Here is a 23,402-nt window from a genome sequence, read left to right as displayed (position 1 = left end):
TCAAGACTACTGTTGTGTTCAATAGATTCTGTTTTTGCATTGAGTTGTGTTACAATAGTGTACATGCAGAATTTACTATAGATTTATACTCTTCATATGAAACTTACAAATCTAAATGCCTAATCCTCTGCAGAGATCTAAGAACATCCGTTACTGTAAAGTTTCTAAAAATATGCATTGGCAGTTACGAAACAAAAAACCTTCTCACAAATTGAGCATTGTGTGTTCCATTGTTTTACTGTAGTGTGTAATGATGTGTATAGTGTTTACATTTTTGAAAGCTTCGAGCTGCTCTTTTGGTGTGAAAGTTTGAGTTTGAAGTGAGATGGTGTGGTTGTGTTTATGTAGCTTTAGAAAAGGGTGTTGTGTTGAGACATTGGGGAACATGGAGGAAACATTTGTGAAATGTGTTTTAACATTTGAGAAAAACTGTAATGATTAATGGGTAATTAAAGAGACCAAACCAAACAGTTGACGGACCCCACGGCTTCCATAGTATTAAAAACAATGGAAGTCAACAGGGATCATCCGTATGATGTCAGCTAAATGACAGAATTTTTGGGTGAACAATCACTTTAAATTTCAAATTAAAAAAAAAAAAAGTCTTGTACCACTCAAATGAACACATTTTTTACACATTTTTTTTTTTTTTTTTTTATACAATTTTCAGGACAAAACTACCCGAACAGGGCATAACGGTTAAATTTGTTAAACGTGTAGAAGTTTTCCAAACCATCTAAAACCAAAGTTATTGCAAATAATTATTATTATTGCCCTTTTGTTGCTTTTCATTGCTTCCATTGTTCTCATTTGTAAGTCTCTTTGGATAAGAGTCTGCTAAATGACTAAATAGGGCCTTTCGCACCGCTTTAGTTCCAGAACTAAATGTAGAGTACTGCAGTACTTGGTTCTCGAAAAAGGCAGTCCAGTACTAAAATCGCATTCTGTTCCTGCGGTGCGAAAATAACCACAAGTGGGTAGTTCCACAATTAGTTCTGGTACTATGAGGTCACTGAAATAAATAAACAAATAAACAAACAAACAAACACACACACACACACACACACACACACACACACATATATATATATATATATATTTATATATATATATATATATATATATATGTGTGTGTGTGTGTGTGTGTGTGTGTGTTTTTGTTTTTGTTTTTTTGTTTATTTATTTGAGTGGACACTTTTCCCATCATATTTTAACAGTTTTTTATGATTGAAATACAAATGCATACATAAGTAAAGGGTACAAAAGAATTCAGGCACATGACAGAATTAACCAGGAAGTCACTAACTAGGCCATAAATAAAAAGCCTAATTACAACTACAGACAGATTCTGTGTGCTAAAAGTGATTGATTCTAAAATATTGGAGAACATAGACAGTGTTAGTGTATTTGGCATAGTATCATTCAAATGCAAATTAATTACCCCCCACCTCCCCACTTTATCCTGGATTGTGGAAATAGAAAAAGAGTAAACACTGAAATAGGTCAGGACATCTTCCCAGCTACTGAGAAGAGGGTAAGTGGAGCACGAAGTCTGCCACCGCCTCTAGGGCAAGTGCTGAGTATGTTGAACTGACCTGGGCAAGCAAGAGGATGTGTCTCTTCCGCTCACACATCATGTCTAAAATGACAGATTACGGTCTGGTGAGGCCCTCGGAGCACCAGCCTCTTGTCACAAAAAGACAAAAAATAAAGCTGTTTTCTAAAGTTGCAATGAGAAGAATAAGCACACCATGTCCATAACACATATAAAAGACATCAATATTATTACTGGTATCTAACATCAAAGCTTCATTAAATGTGTGGTCACGTTTACATTCATTCAGAACATTTTTACGGGCAAAATCTAGCCATTACGGTTTGAAAGTACCTTCTGTGTTGAACTCTGATGAACGTCATCCACCACAGAATGTTTTAGTGGACTAAAAAGTTAGTTTAGGCCTTGTTTACACATAGTATTAAGATGCGTGTTGAGTTGATCCACTTTTGAACACTTCCGGAGGTAGTCGAAAAATGTAGTGTAGACACTCACATCGTTCAACAGCCAATAAAGATCGCCTAATGACGTAATTCTTAAACATTACCAGAGATGCTGTTAAAGAGGTCTAGCCAGATTTAAACTGTGAAATCATAAGTTTGGTTTAAAGGTGAATGTTCTCTCATCAGTCCTGATTCTAACGCAAACCCACAGCATTAGCCAGTTTCGCAGCTATCAGAGCTGAAAACATAGACTGCTGCTCTCTGTAATATCATTTTCCGTTGTCTGGTTTTGCGTTCGGATGTAATTTGTGTGCTTATTTTTGCAAAATTAGATCAAAAGATCAGAAAAAGACCATCCATATACACACTCATATATACCATCCCGTCAAAGAAAACAGGAAAGTGGTCAAAAGTGGATGAAAGTGACGAAGAACAGCAGGAGTAAATGGTAATGCCTTCTCCCTCATCTTAATGTGAACCGACTGACCAAAACACATGTTAATACCAGGTGTAATTGGCATTTTTGAGAGACCAGTGTCTTTACTGAGGGATACAGAAAAGGACTTTTATCCCAACTGCAGCTATTTTTTATTTTTTTATGAAGTTTTATAATTATTGTATTGTTTGTGTGTGTATGGTGAGTTTGTATTGTTGGCAAGTATATGTTTCCCCTTTCTTTTCTAACCTAACCTCAGTTTCTCCTTAAAATAATTTATTTTGGAAAACTGTAGACATTTGGGGAAAATTAACACATTTTTCAGGTAATGAAAGTAACTTACAATGCAGTGCTTTATTTATACAACAAACAATGGCAATTATGATGGTGCTTTGTTGAGAGGAGTGGATATTAGGATCAAGATTTCAATTATTGGAATTAAGGCGGCATACTTGCCTCTCGTGCTTGTCATTTTAAATTTGCCCAATGCCATTGTTTGTGAAGTACAAGATTTGTAAAAAGGCATGTGAATACTGTTGCATGGACTCCACATGATTTGGTCAACAGGATGTTCTTTGTCCGACATGGCTTTTCAAAAACATCTTTCATCCAGTTTGGAGCAACGTCCTGATTCAGGGAGGCTCTGTGTTTGTACCAAATTCCTTCCACTTCTTTATAATAGACTTATAATAGCCTTTAAAAAATCATCCATCTCCTCTGACTTGTGCCTGTCCACAACTTTATCCCAGAGATCTTTTGACAGTGTCCTGTCACCCAAAGTTGATTGTTTGCTTCATCTGCAATGCTCTAGAAAATCTCGTTTCATGCCGAGCTAATCAGAAAGACCACAGAAGATCACAGTTGAAAGTCAAATGGCTTTTCTTTACAAGTCATCTTTAGGAGGGGGTGACCCTTTTCCAACTCAAGTCATTTGTTTTTTTATTTATTTATTCCTGACATGTTGGTGTTATATCTTTCATTTGGATTTTATAAGTTGTACTCAGTAAATACAGCTGGATAAAACAGAAACTATGTCCGTCTTTATTTCAGGCTGCAAAGCAACAAAATGTTAATGATTACTTTTATGTTAATGATTACTTTTACACTTCTTATTTTTAAGAGAACTGCAATTTCCCTAAATACAAGCTTAGATGATAGATGATATTTTGGCACCAAAACTGCATATAAATGTATGGCATATGAAATATTATCATATTTATTTCTAGCCCTGTTCATTGTGTCCCTCAGTAACCTCTCCAATAAATAACACCTTCAATACAAAGAGTCGTCTGTATTTGGCCATCTGCGTGGAGACAGCTGACATTAAAAATGTATCGGACAGGAAATGGCACAATATAATTTTTTATGTCCGATTTAGAGGTCATTTAGACAGACTGCTATTCATCGGCTTCACATACTGCAGCGAATGAGGATGTCGGCGAATTTACAGGATGTCTTTATTGTTTGAAATCATTTTTTTCCTCATCATATTTTCAATACTGGCATAACACAGGTGGCACTTAAACAACGTCCAGCCCTGTTCCTGTTTACTGTTAGCAGATGACATGCTCAAGTACAAACACCAACTGCTTGAGCCAAGAAGATTGAGATGATTGACACATTTACAGCTTAGTGGAGTAAAACATACTTAAATACCTACGATCCATGTTCCCGTGAGCTTCAATGAATTGAACAGTGAATAGTACAGTTGAGGTAAGCTCAGTTTCAACAGGGCACACATCCTCATATGGCTCAAAGGGCAGAACGTAAAATACAGAAATGTTTGTGACTTTCTCACTTCAAATCGGTTTCAAATACCAATTACAAATCATTGTGCATGCCTAGTTACAAACTACAACCTCACTTATTCACAATACTAAACAACACAAAAAGGTGCAAAAAACAAACAAATAACATCAGCTTCAGCAATTAACACTTTCCCCAGCTTCCTAAAGTTGTGGTCTCCTGGCAATTTGTTGAAGATGTTTAAAATATTAAAGTAATGTACATTGGCCCTTCAACAAATGGTAACATATTTTGTAATTCACATCCATTCACTTGTCGCAAATCATAATGAATGATTCAATTAGTAGGTCTTTCCACATTTCTTCACGTCAGCCTTACTTGAAACTGCTTCAAAACAATTCTGTGAGGTTATTTAAGTCTGAGTTTGAGGGAACAATAAATAATTCTTGGATTTGGTTACAAACTTGTCCTTGATAAAATAATGCCCAAAGCCTTTTTAATATAGATAAAGGCACTCATTGGCTTAAAGTGTGAAAATATGGTAATGGGAATTTCTGCAGATACTCAGATGAGCGCACACATTTCCTTGCAAAACCTGCTAGGAACAAGCCTGGGTCACAGTTCATCCCAAAAATGAAAACTTTTTTTCCATGCCGCCTGCATAAACACCATTAAGCATAAGTATTTATGCACCATTATTTGTTGTGCTGTCTAATGAGAAATGTCAATTAAATGAGCTTATTTGCCATTTTTCTTTTGATTGGAGTGAAATATGACACGGTTATGGTCATTGTAGAGTTGGTCAATATTAATGCACAAACAGTATGCATGTACAAGATACACAATAACTTCTAGCTAAAATCTGTCAGAACTAATTTCAATCAGTTTCAAGTACATATTCTCAGTGTTGCCACGGGTAACATTATGCTACATTCAGTTTTTTCTTTCATGCAGTGGAAATGAAAGTGTAAACTGAATGTAGAATTAGATAGTGGAACAACAGTTTTAAGAGAATCTCACAAAGCTAGTTAGTCAAACCTGAATGCTAACACACCTGCTTTAAATGGCAGACACATTTAAAGGCAACGTTTTTCTCCCATTAAAGAGATAGTTCATCTAAAAATGAAAATGTTTCATCATTTATTCACCCTCATGTCATTCTAAACCCATAAGACAAATCTGAGAGATTTCTGTCCCTCCACTGTAGGTCAATTAAATCAAAACTTTGACGTTTCAGAAAGTTCAAATGAAAACCAACAAAGTCTGTTCTTGCGCATCAAGGAACGAACAGTTGGGCTTCCATTTACCATATTCAAGATGCACACATGCATGTTGTGTGCGTTGATCAATCTTAATGTATAACTTATATCTTCATGCCTCTTCATGAGGCTTGGATTAAACCGCTTGATTGCTTTTACAATGTTTTTTTTTTTTTGAAAGAAAACATGAAAATGTAGGCTTTCAATTAAGCTTACAATTCTCTGGTTACATTAAACATATCTCCAATTGTGCTTAGAAGATTAAATAAATTCTTATTTGGGATGACATGGGGTAAGTAGCTGATGACAAGTGCCATTTTTGGGTGAGCTAACCCTATAAATACTGAGGTTTCTGGCTTTATATCAAAATAATAGTGCATTCTTCTACCAGTCATAACTATTACATTGATGATATACCAAGACTAAGCTGGAGTGCATTTGTAACAGCTAACTCATACAATTTTAAACCTAATTCCTTGTCTAACAAAGAAAAAAAAAATCAAGGAAACAAGTTACTGGGCAGACTACTAAAATGGCTGCCATTACATTCAGAGAACCCATGATTCTGGTGGAAACAGTAAAGAAACTGGTGATTGAGTATTTACACATTCCGAAAATAGGTGTCCAGCACCTTAGCAGGCAAAAAAAAACATTTATCTTATGATTGGTACCCCATAGAACTAGTAATGACTAAATTCAAACACATACAAATAACACAAGCAATACTTAAAGATGCCATCACAGGAGTCACCATGAACTCAATCATACTTTTTCCATTGGTACACATACAATTCACTCACTCTTCTACAGAATTTGGGCCTTCATCTGTTTTGTGGAGGACTTCCAACTAGATGTGGTCTCTCAACCCATGACTTCCCACTCCAAACTTGACAAAGCACTATGGTCATGTAAAAAATGAGTTTCATGACTGATCTTGACTGAAAAGTTGGTTCTCAGTAAATGTCCTACTTCATTGAATGTTAAAAATAAATACAACTAGAAATATATTCACAATAATACATGAACTGCAGCCGTGACTTTAAACCAGTCTCAAATTTTTGAAACGTGTTTATAAAACTGTGGCTGTACATTCAATGCCTTCCCTTTTCCAGGCGAAACCTGCGTTTTTACACTGATTTGTTTACATGTGAACACAGCAAGAGGGATTTCCACATTATTCCTTATTCCATTTCCTCAAAACTCTAAAAGAATCAGCGTTCAAGACAAAACAGAACAAAAATTGTCAGAGCATTGCTTCCGATTTCTGGGTTCCCATTTAAAGTTCTTTAGACATTGTTTGAAGCAGCCCTTCCCCCAGTCTGTCTTTATTTTAAGTGAACAAATAGTCCTTAGATTCAAGGGTCTGCTGGTGGATGAGGTTTAAATAGGTCACATGACACCTGAGCCCTTCATCACCCCAGCACTTCTTTGGACGGACACAACAAGCTTTCAATGAGTGCATACATGAGGATGGGTACACATGCAAGTCTTTACAACAGTCCCTTGGCAACAAGAGGGTGGGGTGAGTTGGTAGCAGTTGAGGTTCAAGCATATAAACACCAAAGAGAGGCCCAGCTTTGGGGGAAGGGCACCACCTTACAACACACAGTATTCACATGCTAATCGCTGTCCCGGCCATTCTGTTCCAGTGGGGATATACGGAGTTGCCCTGGCAACACTTCCACTTATTTTTCCATTTTAGGCTACTGTCCTTCTTTTGCACAATCACCAACCCGCATACGCAGTGTGCCACTCTTGTGCAAGTGCCAGAGTTGCAGGAACTCCTCAGGCATGGCGTGAAATCTCGAGGATGGGAGAATGTTGTCATAATAGTGGTGGCTAACCGGTTGCTCATCCAGCCCCACCGAAAATGGCCAAAAACCGTAAGTGGTCACCTCTTCACACAAACCAAGGGCAAGACTAACCAGGAACAACCCCGTGGACAGCCGTTTGCCATGGACGCCGTGGTTCTTCCAGAATCGACCAACGTTTTTAAGGAAGTCCGGGTTGGCAAAGAGGACCGTCTGGTTGGAGGCGGAGTCTGCAAGGGAGTGGTACACCCGCAGGGAGGGGTCAGTCCCAGGCTTCATGGAGAACGCTGGTATGTAGATGTAGCTGGAACCATATGCCTTCATACTTTCCACAAAGGATTTGCGGGACCATAGTAGATTCTGAAAGCTGATGGGAAAAAAAAAGAAGGAATTATCAACAATTTTTCATTTACTGTCAAATTGGAGTGATGTGTTTAAGTAAAACATGTTTTCAGAATACACATACAATTCTGTAACCAAATTGTTTCATTTAAAGATAATGTGGCAACAGCGGATGAATAAATTATTACCCTGTTCCTCTAACTGTCAGTCTATTACTGGTTAACTTTAGTTCTTTTTTTATACTGTGTCCTGTTAATCATCTCGTTATTTCCTTGGCACTGTGTGGATAGTCAAGTTATAATAAAGTTTCTGAGCTTAAGCTTGTTTTTGAATGCAAACACCTTTAGGAATACAAATTTTACAACATGAGAATATTGATAAGATGTTTTAATAATATCAATAATATAACAATATAACTATATACTATATATATATATATATTGTAAGCTAAGATGAACCAGATATAGAAAAGTTGTAACAGAAAAACATGGTACAGTAGAATGTGATTAAGTTTTACTTTATTGAATTACCACTGTATTGCAGGAGAACAAATATATTAATAAAACAATACAGAGTCAAAACAACAATGTAACTTATCAGACGTTTGTCTCTTGACTAAAACACAGACCGGTTTCACACTGCATGCATTTTTTGGCCTGCATGATAATAAATGAGTGCATTCACCCCGGGAGCAGGAGCTATGGTTTCGGCATGAGTCTATTTTTGCTACGCTGCTCACGCATTAAAGTAACAGCGCACTTGTTTCTGTCAAAAAAAAAAACGATGTGTTAAAAATGCACAGGATAAGCATGTCTAGTGGTTTTTAGCAAGATTTGGAGTATGTCAGAAAAATGTAAAATATGTTTAAGATATTTACTCATTTAAACTTGTTTTTAATTAATCTGTTTGGGTGAAAGTATGGATCTATATCAAAGTATTACTGAAACGACTTTGATTTAAAATTTTGATTGTTTTCTTGGTTGTGTTTGTTGTTTAACATTTAGATGCAAATCCCCATGTTAACCAACTTTTAAGACTTTACAACTTTCAAGTTTATAAATTAACCAATTAATAGTTGTCTCTGTAAAGAAATATATAGCTTTGGAGCCGCAGATGTGACGCTGTACATACACTTCACGTCTGAATACTCTGGCAAGTCTGCTGCTGCAGTGACGATGTAGTTATTCCGACGCGAAGCTCAAACAGGTGCTAGCGATGTCAAAAGTATCAGCGCAAAGTCAGTACTCAAACAATTGTGATAAAAAAGCTAACAATTACAACTGAACAATTTCAGTTTTGATTACATTCAGTAATAAAAAAATAATGGTGTGCATCTTATGAAACCTACGGTAATCTCCAGGTTGAGCAGAAAGGTGCCAATTTGGAATCTAAATCATTGTTTCCATTGTTAACAGTATCCAATATTGAAATGTTAATATTGTTATGAAATAAATTATGATCGGTGAATCCATAACCCTCCTAATTAAAAAAGACAATAAATAAATAAATAAATAAGAAGGAGAAGACACGTACTTCTTTTCAATAATGCTAGGATTCGCGCTCACCAGGTGTGTTCTTGTACCAACATCAGCAGTGTACTCTTTGGACAGAGGAGGAAGATTACATCTAGAGGTAGAGGAGAGGGAAAGAGATTGCAGAATAAGTTTTGTTGGAAGTGATGTTTCTAGGTCTATGTCACAAGAAAGCACTGTTGTTAATGTTGTTGTTTTTTAATAAAGTGAAAACTTTGATATAAGTCCCAGGTCTTATGGTGATTCTATTGATACTCTCAGCTCCACATTAACATCTTGCCTTGAAAATGTCGGCTCTATCACAGGTTAGCACAGGCCAGCAAACAGATAATCAAGGTCTTCAGGATCATTAGAAACGTCTAAGCAGATTGGAGAACTCTGAAAGAGACGTGGCCCTCCAGGAGAAGGAACGAAAACCCCTGTGTAAGCACTTACACCTTCCTCTAGTCTCTGGTTTACTGATCTCTCTGTGACCATTGGATCAAGCTACTCGATTTACGGAGAAAAATATGGCTGAGACAAAAGACTCTGCTATCCTGAGCAAGTATGTATCCTCTTCCTCCTCAGTGTTTCTGCTGCCATGGTCACTTAGTACCAATACATCTTTCAACAACATTAAGTGACCACTTTTCTACACCACACACCCACAACCAACCACCGCCTGTATGCAATCCTCTACTCAATTCTTTCCCTCTTCTTCCATCCCTTAGACCAGATTGTCTCCCGTCTTCTCCAGGATATCACTCCAACACTGTTACGGGCTCTCACTCATGTCATTACATCTCTCATGACTTGCAACTTTCACTCCATATTTAAGTAGCCTTAGCTAACCCCACCACTAAAGAAATGTTGACACTTAACCCTAGTAGTCTCTAAGTAGCCTCTAGACCAGTGGTTCCCAACCTTTTTCAACTCGTGGCCCACACAACCAAGCACATATGTTTGTGCGGCCCACTACAAAAAAATGTACCGACCCCATTATTAAGTTAATAATTTAGTACTCAGAAGCTAGATTGTTAACTGTTTTGGCACACACATATATGCTAAATGCATTCAGGATGAATTTGAAACACATTTCCAAAAGAAAACCAATTGAAGCTTTATCAAAAAGTCGTTACGTATCTAGAGCAGACATAAGTCAAAATAATCACTATAGTAAAGGTGTAACAAAATGTATAGACTTATGGCAAAAAATATAAAGAAATAAATCCTGTGTCCAGGGAATTTTTTTTGCCATGCATTGTTCATAGAGCTCATTAAATGTAGCGGTGCCTCTCGTGTTGAAATAGGTGCTATAAAGCGATTTAGAAATTGCGCACGCTCAAATCGCTATTTAAGGCGATTTTGATTTATCACACAGCCATAGAATGGACTGGAAATTAACAGAAAATAACTTGGGCTGGCACTGCTCAGCAAAACTTGAAAAGATGCAGGCAGAGCTCGGCAGCAGGTAGACAGTCAGCAGAGCAAGCAGTCAGGAGGGAACATGCTGAAAGCCATTTATGCATGTTTGAATTTGTTGTTCTGTAGCATTTGCAGCAAAAATATCTAAGATAAATTGGTGGTTTATTCTTAAACCAATCAGCAAGCTCAAATAGTGGAAGCATAGTAACATTTTAGTATTTATTTTTTGTTATTTAATTATATATGTGAAATTATGTTATGTTATGACTTAGACATTTTTACATATATAAACAATATTATTATTTATTCTAAAAGTAATTGGAGGCCAACCTGCAATACCACCGCACCCCACAGGTTGAAAACCACTGCTCTAGACAGTCTCTTCCATTTTCTCTCAAAATTCCTAGGTACTCAGTCAGTTCTTTTGTTTTTTTTTACAGGACAAGCTACTCTAACAAACACTCTGGCTTCAATAATGACATTCCATTGAGACCAGTCTGGTTTTCAATAAAGCTCTACGGCTCAATACAGATCCAGATAATCGGTTCTCGTTGTTTTGTTGCTTTGAATACAGTAAATAACCAGAAACTTTTGTCCACCTATTCTGACCCGAGCATTCACTGTTCTCAACCTTATCTCACAGGCAGATCCTTCATGGTTTTCTGGAGAGGAGGGGTGTCTGAGCTAATCACTGGGGTGCCTCAAGGTTCAGTGCTTGGTAGCTTCTTTTCTTGATATAAACAACCTCACTACGCTTGATCAAAAAGGCACATGTCTTTTCCTATAACTGTGGAGCTACCTGTTGTTTGAATATGACCCCACTGTCTCAGCTTGTATCTATGCTTACCCTTCAGTCATTTCAACTTGGATAGAGGAAAGTCACATCCAGCTCAACCTTGTGATCCCGGAGCACAGAAAATCACAGCAAGCAAGTTAGTAGACCACCATATCACAGTTTAACTTGATTCATCAACACTAACACCATCAGGACAAAGAACCTGGTGGTAGTGTTTGATAATTTGTATACTACCCACATCTCAACAAAAGCCTGATCATGCAGATTAATGGTTGTCTTTTGTGTGATGTGCATCTTTTCAGTAAAGCCGGTTCTGTGACTAGTAGTAAATCTCCAGCATATGCTTTCAGACAGAGCAGCATTTATTACACAGAGTTGATTTCACTGATATGATACGCAAAAAGTGCGTTCATAATCATATGATTAAATTATAATAAGACAAACTCAGACCATAAATTGTCGTAGTCGTGTGCTTATTAGTCACAATGAATTAATGAAAGCAGTTAAATATTCTGTTTATTCGGAAACCGCTATAGGCATTTCGTGGGTTTCTTGCGAGGTGTTTTTAAAATTTCAGCGCGGTTTACAGTTTACTGCTGATCACAGAACCATGCATTACTGAAAAAACGCTGCTTCTGCCTAAACGTGATTTATTACCTTTGTGATTTAATTTTGTTTAATCGTGCAGCCCTACTTTATAATATCAGGAAAACCAAGACAGTTCATAGTCTAAACACTAGCTCTACTGGCCAGCCTTCTAGTCAGCACATATAGGTCTCTGCAGATGATGCAGAGCTTGGCAGGACATCTTCTTTTCAAACAATCCATTTTTCACTGACTTCCTGTAGCTGCCTACTTAAAATTCAAGGATTTGATGCTAGCTTTGAGGACTACAACTGGAGCCTCCTACCTCAATCTTCCCTTCTGCAATTTACAGTCAGTGAATGAGAGGCACAAAACATTCCTTCACAATGAGGCACCTTCACTTAAATGTAGTGGAACGTCCTGCCTGCCTTCATGCAATTAGCTGAGGCTGTTACTAATTTCAAGAAAGTTGAAGACATACCATAGCATGTTTTTAAACCACATCCATAAACAAACTCTTTCTGCATTTAAACTCTGTTTTAACATGCGTACTCGTGTTTCTATTCAAACACGACATTATGCGCTCCAAATATTGTTGGATAGAAGCATTTTCTTAATTCTGTATGATTTTTGATATGATATGACACTTAAACAAATCTCACCTCATGATAAAGTCAGCTTGGTCAATTTCTTTTCCACAGCAACTGTGTTTCAGGACCCCTCCATTGCCCACAACTGAACACTTCTTCAGAGGAAGGTGCAATGGTGTATCCTAGCAACACAAAAACAGTGGGAGTTATACAAATGGGTCGAAACAATAAAGAGTCTAACACACAAACACTCCATTTCCATTTGTTTCTGAAATTTATTTGTAATCATTTGTTTCCACATGAATACATATTTAAATCAAGGTTACTTCAATATTCGTTCACTTCAAAGAGTGGTAAACAGAGTCGATGAAAAGACCCTTTGTAAGACCCCCTGGCAATTAATTTGCATTACAGGCCACCGATTTCATGTCATCTCACACATGCATAACTAAACACTCATCAGACATTTTCCTTCTACAGGAGTTAGAGATTCAAATAAAGAAAAACCTAGAAATCTAAATCAGATTACTAGCTTGTTGTTTTTTAAATATGTTGTGCTTCTTTTGGGTGGTGAGCACAGAGTTGATACACTGTTGCTAAGCTGCAGTGAGCGGTTATTAGTGTATTGCTAAGTGGTTGCAAAGGTTTTCTGGGAGGTTTCTATTGTATGACAAGGATGTTTTTTTTTTTACTGGTCCAGGACAGAAGGGCTTAACTACCCTGACAGCAAGCAGTTTTGGCCCAGATCCGGCCCACCTCTGGCCCGCATGGATTTCATGCGGGCCGGATGTGGGCCGGATCTGGGCCAACACTATGTTGCTGTCTGGGTATAGTCTGTATCACATTCTGATCCCTACATATATGGCTTGGGTCTAATGATTATATCAGTAAATCAACTGACTTGGGACATACATGATACATACCATGTATGACACATTATCTCCCAGATAATCTCAAACTGGTATCTATGTCACGCATCTATTTTCAGTTACAGTTACCTTCTCTATTAGAAAATTTGTTTTCTATGACTTTGAGGTCCAATGGTAAAGTGCCTTTGCAGTCCGGTCCATGATCTGCTTTTGAAGAAATATCATTCTATTGTGCTGCAGCACACATTCTATCAGCTGCAGTTCTGGCGCAGCGGAATTAATATATATTAGCATCAGTTTTAACTCAGTGGTAGAGTTACTCTAACGGGATACTGCACTTATTCACAAAAGTATTTTTCTTTTTTTTCTGACATGCTGTTTTTCTAAACACACTCAAAGCGTACACACGAAAACTGTGCCTGATTACTGAACTAAGTTATGTTTTAAGTGTTAAGTGTTAATACTGTCAAAACAAATAAGGTTTATGTATTGCATCAGTTGATTATGTCTAAAGTCAAAGTAAACAACTGAAAAAAAAAAAAAAAACCTGATGCATGCCTGTATTTGAGATGCATGCAGTTCTTAAAGGGACAGTAGGCTACATGCTGCTGACTATAATTAGAGGGATAGTTTACCCTAAAATAAATTTTTTGTCATTGTTTATTCACTCACATGTTGTCCCAAACCTATATTAACTTATTTCTTGTGCTGCCCACAAAATAAGATATTTGGAAGAATCTGGATAACCAAACTCTTCCATTCTGGTCCACAATTGGGGAAAAAATACAATGAAAGACCATATGAACCAGCAACTGTTTGGTTTCCACTTTCTTTCAAAATAGAGTTTTTGTTTAGCAGAAGAAGGAAACTCATTTAGGTGTAAAAACAACTTTGTGTGGGTACCTGAAGGTATAAAAACAAAACACAATGTATTTACATTTTTGGGTGAATTATTCCTATAAAATGTTAGATTAAAATTAAAATTAAATTACAAATTTAATTTATGCATTTAGCAGACGCTTTTATCCAAAGCGACATTCAGTGCATTCAAGCTATCAATTTTTACCTATCATGTGTTCCCAGGGAATTGAACCCACAACCTTCTACTTGATAACGCAATGCTCTACCAATTGAGCTACAGGAACACTAAATTAATACACCAAAGCACCAAACACAAAGAGAGAAAGGGGAAGTTGTGGTTAAAGAGTCTGACTCCTAACCCTAGGGTTGTGGGTTTGAGTCTCAATACCACGGCAATACCACAACTTCAAGGCATTGAACCCCCAACTGCTCCCCAGGCGCCGCACCATAAAAGGCTGCCCACTGCTCCGGGTGTGTGTTCACATTGTGACTTTGGCCTAAATATCCGCCATACTTTGCAGCCCGAAACTGAATGTTTTTCTTCTATCACTTAAACTGTTTAAAAGATATTTGTTTAATTATTTTTAATAAAATGTTTTTTTCCCCTCCCAAGTTGCTACACATATTCAACATCTACTGTATTAATGTCTATATCCACAAAAGATCCATTCATGTCTAAATCTCCTATAAAATTATTAATTGATCCCTTTTATTGAAAAAAAAAAGACATTTTGTCCATAGTAACATGGCCTGCATAACCCATAGATCTTAGTGAATTAATGTTCTAAATCGCAGTGTAACTACATTAGAGTGAGGCTGATGTGTTTGTGACTGTGTGTGGGATTATGTTTGTGTGTGTGGGATTCATTGTGCATCAATAATGAGCGTGGGCTCTGAGGATATGTAGGAGGAACATTGTAACTGAAAGGCAGAATGGTGCCCAGTACAGGACAATCAGAGCACATGCGGGTGTCTCTTCCCATGCTTGTTTATTTTTAGAAGGCAGAGTGCTGAGCTGAGCTTCGAGAAGTGTGGGGGTGAAAAAAAAGGACCAACTGCTTTGCTTTCAAACAAATACACATTCATAATTATGTTTTATAGCAAAACCATTCCACACAGTTATCTGTAATTTCATGTGATATGAAGGTCTTCACATAATGAAAAATATGCAATTAAGATTTAAAACACCATAAGTGTGGTATTACCTTACTAATCGATTGAACTTTAATTTTTTTATAATTAAATGGACAACAAAATACATAATTATTTAATACTGTAACACTGAAAGAAACCAACAATATTTGCTCTCTCATGATTCGGTGTAAAAATCACTGTTTGGTTATGCTGAATTTATGGTTAACCATACTTGTGTTTACATGTTGAGCATATAATCTTGATTTAATGGGAATTTGGAACCGTTTACACAATTCTGTCATGCATTAAAAATTTTAGCAGAAAGTACATAGAGGTGATGATGGAAACTAAGTGTGTGTAGAATGTTAGTATATAATGTATGACATAAGAAATGCATGACGGCAAACATGAATTAATGATAAAATACAGTGATACTAGGAAAGTCAACACAAAGAAGTATTACCTGTTTAACATTAGTTTTACTATTTTGAGTCTTATGCTCTTTCACAAGAATCTCCAGTCACCCCTACAAGATCTATATCCCCTTCTATTTTCAATATACATGTTGCCCCTTGGTAATATTATTAGAAAATACTGAACTAGCTACCACTGTTATGCTGATGATACTCAGCTATATATCTCAACGAGACCAGATGAAACTTCTCAATTATCTAAGCTAACAGAGTGTGTTAAAAATGTAAAAGATTGGATGACCAATAATTTTCTACAATTAAATTCGGATAAGACAGAGATATTAATTATTGGACCAAAAAACACTACATAAATCTTGTAGATTACAAACTGCAACTAGACGGATGTACTGTTACTTCCTCTACAGTCAGAAATCTGGGTGTTATATTAGACAGCAATTTGTCTTTTGAAAATCATATTTCCAATGTTACAAAAACTGCATTCTTCCATCTTAGAAACATTGCCAAGCTACGAAACATGTTATCTGTTTCTGATGCAGAAAAGCTAGTTCATGCATTCATGACATGCATTCATGACCTCGACCGTGACTGGACGAGACATGCATTCATGACCTAGACTGGACTATTGTAATGCACTTTTAGGTGGTTGTCCTGCTTCGTCAATAAACAAGCTACAGGTCGTCCAAAATACAGCAGCTAGAGTCTTTACCAGGTCAAGAAAATATGATCATATTACCCCAATTTTACAGTCTCTGCACTTGCTACCTATTAAGTTCTGTATCAGTTACAAATTATCATTACTTACCTATATGGCCCTAAATGGTTTAGCTCCAGCGTACCTAACTAGCCTTCTACCACGTTACAACCCATCACGCACCCTAAGGTCACAAAATGCTGGACTTTTCGTAGTTCCTAGGATAGCAAAGTCCACTAAAGGAGGTAGAGCTTTCTCACATTTGGCTCCCAAACTCTGGAATAGCCTTCCTGATAATGTTCGGGGTTCAGACACACTCTCTCTGTTTAAATCTAGATTAAAAACCATCTCTTACACCAAGCATTCAAATAATGTATATCTTAAATTGTGAGTGTAGTTGCATCTGATCAAATGCGCATTCTTATTCTTTAGCTTGGGTTAAACTAATTAATTTTACTTTGTTGGATCAGCAGCTATGGTAATGATGTCTCTATTTTGTTTCTATATTTTGCCGTAACTAGGATTTACACAAACTCCAGTCTGGATCCAGAACACCTGGGAAGAGAGGATGCTGACCCTCAGTAAACCTCAGATGACGCTAACCCTGAATCAACAAACAGAACTATCAAATATTGCTACAAGTGTGACTGCATCATATAATAATTATTAATTATTAATAATATTAATAATGTTCATAATGTAAGCTATTACTAAATATTGTAGAAACATAAGTTGCTTTGTAACAGTTTGCATTGTAAAAAGCGCTATACAAATAAACTTGAATTGAATTTAATATATTGTATAAAGCTGTAGCAGCCAAATCTAATCATATTTTTTTACTTTTATGAAAGACAATACCTGAACAAAGAATGGGTAGGTTTCATTGTTGACTCTGTGATAATGGTAGATCTCCCCATCGTACCACAACACTTTGCCTATTGGCGAGTTCTCCTTAGTAACTGCAAACATCCTCTTTGGGTCACAGCATTCTGTCAACAGCTTCCTGCAAAAAAGCAGAAGCAAATGCTTTTGAAAATGTCTTTTCTTAATTGGCTGGGAACAAACAAACAAATATAAGAACAAATATCTGCCAATGATTTCAGAAAAAAAAAAAAAAAAATTCAAAGGGAAAATATTTTTTTTTTTTTGATTCCACTGATATTTGTCCTTGTTTTAAGCATAAACTCACTTCATTTTGAAACATTTCCAAGGAAACAACATGTAATACCTTCATTTTGGCATGTTTTGTAGGCCTATGTATCTCGACTAAAGACATTTATAACTGGAAAACAATACAAAAAACACTGAGTGAGAGACTATTACTATTACTTTTTATGTTTAATATTATTATTACTTTTCTAATGCGACTGAATACCTTTTGAAGGTCTTAATTTATGGAAATGTGAACTTTTTAAAGATCTTCATAAGTTTTTAGGATTTTGATCAACAGATGTATTTCTAATTTAATTAAGTTTATGCTGATTATAGAACGTTAATAATTTTTGCAACAGTTGCCGCGGCATATTTCTAACAGTACTACTAACAGTCATCAAATCTATTAACAGAATCAGCCTCTTTGTGACATTGCAAATGCCAGCCTTTCCGGGAGTTCAGAGCGGGGACAGATTCAAAGACGACGACCTCTCTGCGCATGTGCGTTCTCTTAATCGGTTTTTGTGGGGAGATGTCTGCACTCTGCAATGCACGTATGTCAGCATGATGGGAGACAGATAACATGGACGAGACACTATTGCAGCCGCTACATTTACTTAATTACAGTTTGACAAAGAGCCTCCTGAGACTAAAATGGCATTCCAAACCGCATCACAGTACCAATTCATTTGGGATATGTGGCATTGCACATCACAGATACGCTAACAATTAATTCATATTTGAATGCTCGAATCTAAAATCACTGAAATAGGCTACCTGTACAGATCTACCCCGGTTTGGTTTCTGGTCCAGGTTTGTCCCTGCCGAAGAACCTCATCCACCATTTCTTTATCGCTGGGGATCCTGTAAACTGGGAAGATGTAGAGCCACAACAACGCCAACACACCCAGAGTGGCCCATACATAGTTGCTCCGCCGACATCTCAAAAACACCATTCCGCCGATCTGATCAGACAAATGCCTAACTTAGTTCAAAAACACGTGCTCACTGTTGACCTGGTTATTTCGGTGCCGCTTGCCACTAGGAGCAAAAAGCCGCTGGAAAACCGTTATCCTGCTATTCCCATTACGCGGCGTGAAAGAGGCCAGCAGCTGGTGCACCAGTGTCAGATTTTCATTTATGCATCAAATTCCCCGTCATTCCCCTCACTGCTGCTTTGCTGTTGGATGCGCTCACAACCACGGTCGAGTTATTCTGGGTTGTGGCGGATGCGATCAACTTCATCTGTTCCGTCTGGGCCGGCAGGATCGCAATCTCACGGGTTTTTATATGGGATCCAGATATCTCCTACCCCCATCACCTCTATTGCAAACCGTCTTTAACTCTCCAACAACTCTGATCTCTGGACTATCCGGCTTCATGTCGCCTTTAAGACTACATCACGACCCATTTCTGTGTCCTGCTCTGCAAATTAATTTGTAAGGGCTCCCCCTCCTAATCTTGCCGTCTCGGATGTAATCCTCCGAATAAGTGAGAGACAAAGCTCAGTTTGCAAGTGCTTTAGCACGCATCCTTGCTCTTATTATTTGTTACGGTGCTGCCCCCTATTGCTGTGTGCACAGTGTGTTGCCTCCTAATGGTTTGTGAAACAGTAGGGTAGACTGACACTTTCTGCTTTTTTCATCGCTACACAAAAACTAGACTGACACTTTCTGGTTTTTTCATCGCTACACAAAAACTAGACTGACACTTTCTGCTTTTTTCATCGCTACACAAAAACTAGATGCTGAAATGTGAAAAGTGATTTTTTTTTCACGTTATATTTATTCTGCTTACGTACTTAAATATCATAAATTGATAATAGCCCTGAGTATAGTTTAGTCTATATTTTTCACAATAAGCTCATAACCATAAGGTGTTCATTTTTGTAACTGTAGCCCTAAAGCTGGCTAACCATTTATTGCAAATGTAATAAATTACATTTGTGGAGTTGTAAAATAAATACAAAAAAAAAATATTTATTTATTCACTTTATTTAATTCAGATTCAGTTAAACAAAATAGCACTGGAAAATATACGGGAAACGAATGTAAACAGTAAACTCAAAGTAAAAAGACAAAGTCCACTCACTGACTACATTGTTTCCCGATCAAAGAGAACGCTAATATGCATGTGTGGAGGAAAAATCAGGGAATGGGGTTATTTAAGGTGTGTCAACTGTACACATGTCCCAAATGTACTCGGTCTACCCTACGCACTACGCATAACCAGACACGTTTTGATGAGTGCAAAAGTGTCTTTTTCACATCTTCTATAGTCTATGCCTGATATATATTAATATATTAGGCTACTACATTTGAGTCATTCTACAGTTTTGGATAAGACAGGGTAAAATGAAGATTACCCCAGAATCATCATCATCATCATCATTATTATTATTATTATTATTATTATTATTATTATTATTATTATTTTCCATTAACAAAATTGGCTGACCAAGGCCCCAATGGCATGTTGTTACTAGTGTTAATGTTTTTTATGTAATACGTATTGTTATTAATAGGCAAATTAATTATCTCCATTAATTCGATGTACATTTCAGACATTAAAACCTATTGGTTAATTGCGTAACATCATTAAATCTGCACTCATACAACATAGGCTATTCAATTTGTCATTGAATAATTGTATCTTTCAGATTGTTCTCTTTCTGCTTTGTCTGTCATCAGTTATTTGATTATTCCTCTAAATTGTCCAAATAAAATGTAAATAGAATAGCTAAATAAATTGTAAATAGAATAGCTGATACAAAATTTTACATCAGTGACACTTTAAAACATACAAATATTAATAGGAATCATATCAAAAGTCATTTATAAGATTATACAGGGGGACTTTATACCCAAGGTAGGTGGACAACTTATATTGTAATATTTTCCATTTTCTGTTATAGCAACAAAATTTTTTTTAAAAAATGTATTTATTTATTTTCTGTAATAACACATTGGCTGATGTATCATCATTCTCATGCTAAACATCTAAATATGTTACAATTTCAAAAGTAAATCCACGTCATTCTTAATGGCCATTTTCCTTTTTCACCTACATTCAATATCCATTGATGATAATTATATTTTTCTATGACATTTTTTTTTTTCAGAAATGGGCTAATAAAAGCATATGGTGATCTTTCTTTTGCACCCTACAATGTAAGAAAAAAACATCCTGGAAGATATATCGGTATTCTTTTCTGTTCAGGTTATGGGCATTTCCTTCAAACCTTATACAAATGCAATGCAATGCGTATTGAAAATACCAGTAAACACAGGTGAAAATCCAATACAGAAAATTGCTTCATATTAATGCGGTTTTATTTTTACAGGATTTTCTTAGAGAGTGTGTTTCAGTTTGCTTTTGCTACTTTGTGACTTTGTCCACTGATGATAATGAATAGTTTGAAATAGTTGTATATAATAAATATATAATTTAGCCTTCTACTTGTCAGCTTTTACTAGAATTTACACAAAATGCAAATAGTACAAGTAACATGATAATATGTTAGTATAAAATATTATTGTGCAGACCCTTATTCACCAGCAGAAGGAGCTCTTGCACTATAACACAACTTGCATAACACATTATAATATGGTGCATAAGGGTTTTAGATGATGATTTAAGTCTTTGCTAATGATCTTCCTCTCCACTGAAGATCTCCAAAACTTTATTAGACCAAATTATAATCAGTACACATACATATTCCTGTAGAATCAAGAAGATTTGTTATGTTTTATTATGTATGTTTTATTTTGTATTTAAAATATGGCACATCAAGACATGTTATACCAGGATTGATGTAAGGTATCTTGATCTGCCATGATTGAAAACAAACAAATATTCTGATAAAACTTCTCATATGGCTTTGTATTGACGTGGCTGAGTACTAAATTTTATTTTGGATGAATTCCTTTAAGGGTACAGTACTGATTGAAGAAATCATTGAAATTGAAACTTCACGTTATTGGCTGCCTAATTGCGGAATACATTCTGTAACTAGGTGTTACCAGTCCTGCCCAGTCCTGCCCACTACTATTCTCTTCTTAAGGTTGCGCAAGAACTTTTGTGTCTAGACCAAGGATGATAAGGATTGACTAAATAATTATTTAGTAAAATTTGATTGAAATGTAACTTTCACTGATCAGACATATTGAGGAATGTCACACACAAATGTAGAGGATTATATTTAGACACTGTAAGCCAGGCTGATGGATCATGTAAAACCTGCTGGACTGAACATCTTAAGATTGAGACAGGAATTCTTCAAATCTAAATGTTGGTGAGAATAGCAGTTGTTTAATGCTGTAGTATGAAGCCCAACAAATTTGGAAAAACAGAGTAAATAAATGACAGAATGTTTAGTTTTAGGTGAACTAACTGCTGCTGATTACTTACTAGCTTCTTTTAATTGTGTCATACATATATATATATATATATATATATATATATATATATATATATATATATATATATATATATATATATATATATACATACATACACACACACACACACACACACACACACACACACATATATATATATATATATATATATATATATATATATATATATATATATATATATATATATGTAAAGTATGTTAAAAAATGTAAAGTTAACCCACCCACACACACAAAAAATCAAGCTGCTTCAACTAATTATTATTTAATATCTAGTTCACACTTAATTGCTCTCTTCAAAGTGTTTCCTGAATTGTTATTTTTAGTTGCCTCAACCTTTACTGAACTAGTTTTATACTCCATTCAACTTAAATGTTTTGATCCGTCAAACATTTAGAAAACTACAGCAATATTGACAATTAACATTTAACCATTTACTCCACATCTTTCATATGTTACCTAAACTAAGATTTATTATTTGGACATCATAAGAAATTGCTGTTTATTAAACTGTATACTGAGTTTAATAAAATTGTTAACATGTGTCTATCAATCACTAAAAACACACACATTACAATGGTAATTAGCTCAAGTGGTAGAGCATTGCATTAGCAAGTCCAAGGTTGGTGGTTCGAATCCCAGGGGACACATGTTAGGGGAAAATTGTTAGCCTGAATGTAATGTAAGTTGCTTTGGATAAAAGCGTCTGCAAAATGTATGAACTTATTTATTTACAACATTTGTCATACAGTCTAAACATACAGGTTTAAAAGGATAGTTCACCAAAAAATTTAAATTGGCTTTTAATTGACTCACACTTAGGCCATCCAAGATGTAGGTGACTTTATATCTTCAGTAAGAGGATAGAAGATTTTTAGGTTAAATTTGGTAAATCATAAACTGCACGTCTGTGGCTGCTTGTAGGGGACTTAGTCCTAATCCCAATTCTACCCCTTAGCCCTTCCCTTTCCCCTACCACTCCATTTCGCACTTTGACGTGAAGGGGTAGGGATGTCTCGATTCTCATTTGGTTGGAGGGGGAGGGGTAGGGATAGGTCCAGACCAGTAGGAGGGCAACAGTACACAAGTTCTGTAACAATTCTCAGTTAGTCTAGCACTGTACACATATCAGTTTTTTTTTTCAGCAAAAAAGACAAACAGAAATAGAAAATGTTAGCATTAATTAGTCAAGTTCTGATAAAAAAGTTCTTTTTAAGAAATGGCTAAAGACTCCTGAAGCTGCTTGAACTGAAATAGGCAGGACTTTCCACCAGTTTGGAACAGTCCAGGTAAAGGTCCGTGAGAGTGATTTCGTGCCTCTTTGGGATGGTTCCACGAGGTGTT

The 23,402-nt window shown here is 36.2% G+C and overlaps 1 protein-coding gene across 2 annotated transcripts; it reads right to left on the bottom strand.

Moving 5' to 3' along the window:
• Positions 1–3,872: 3,872 nt before the first annotated feature.
• Positions 3,873–19,203, bottom strand: st8sia1 (ST8 alpha-N-acetyl-neuraminide alpha-2,8-sialyltransferase 1). 2 transcript variants are annotated; one of them, XM_026209951.1, is made up of 5 exons: positions 18,418–19,199; positions 17,347–17,491; positions 12,572–12,681; positions 9,126–9,218; positions 3,873–7,617 (listed from the first exon to the last, which is right to left on the bottom strand). In XM_026209951.1, exons 1-5 carry the CDS (start codon positions 18,594–18,596, stop codon positions 7,143–7,145), a joined length of 1,002 nt encoding a protein of 333 aa, XP_026065736.1. In that variant the 5' UTR covers positions 18,597–19,199; the 3' UTR covers positions 3,873–7,142. The 2 variants fall into 2 exon arrangements, with proteins under 2 accessions (XP_026065736.1, XP_026065737.1); XM_026209952.1 differs by lacking the exon at positions 9,126–9,218 and having other exon boundaries at positions 18,418–19,203.
• Positions 19,204–23,402: the final 4,199 nt, after the last annotated feature.

Source organism: Carassius auratus, chromosome 29 (genome assembly GCF_003368295.1).
Source record: "Carassius auratus strain Wakin chromosome 29, ASM336829v1, whole genome shotgun sequence".
NCBI classification, from domain to species: Eukaryota; Metazoa; Chordata; class Actinopteri; order Cypriniformes; family Cyprinidae; genus Carassius; species Carassius auratus.
The sequence above is the reverse complement of the archived record's forward strand: the minus strand, read 5'-3'. Positions and strand labels throughout refer to the sequence as shown.

Coding starts and splice junctions, on each gene's coding strand:
- st8sia1 (XM_026209951.1), bottom strand. CDS start 18,596: ATGGTGTTTTTGAGATGTCGGCGGAGCAACTATGTATGGGCCACTCTG. Junction 9,219..12,571: donor CAAGCTGACTTTATCATGAG/GTGAGATTTGTT, acceptor CTCTACCTCTAG/ATGTAATCTTCCTCCTCTGT. Junction 7,618..9,125: donor CCTAGCATTATTGAAAAGAA/GTACGTGTCTTC, acceptor TTTTCCCATCAG/CTTTCAGAATCTACTATGGT.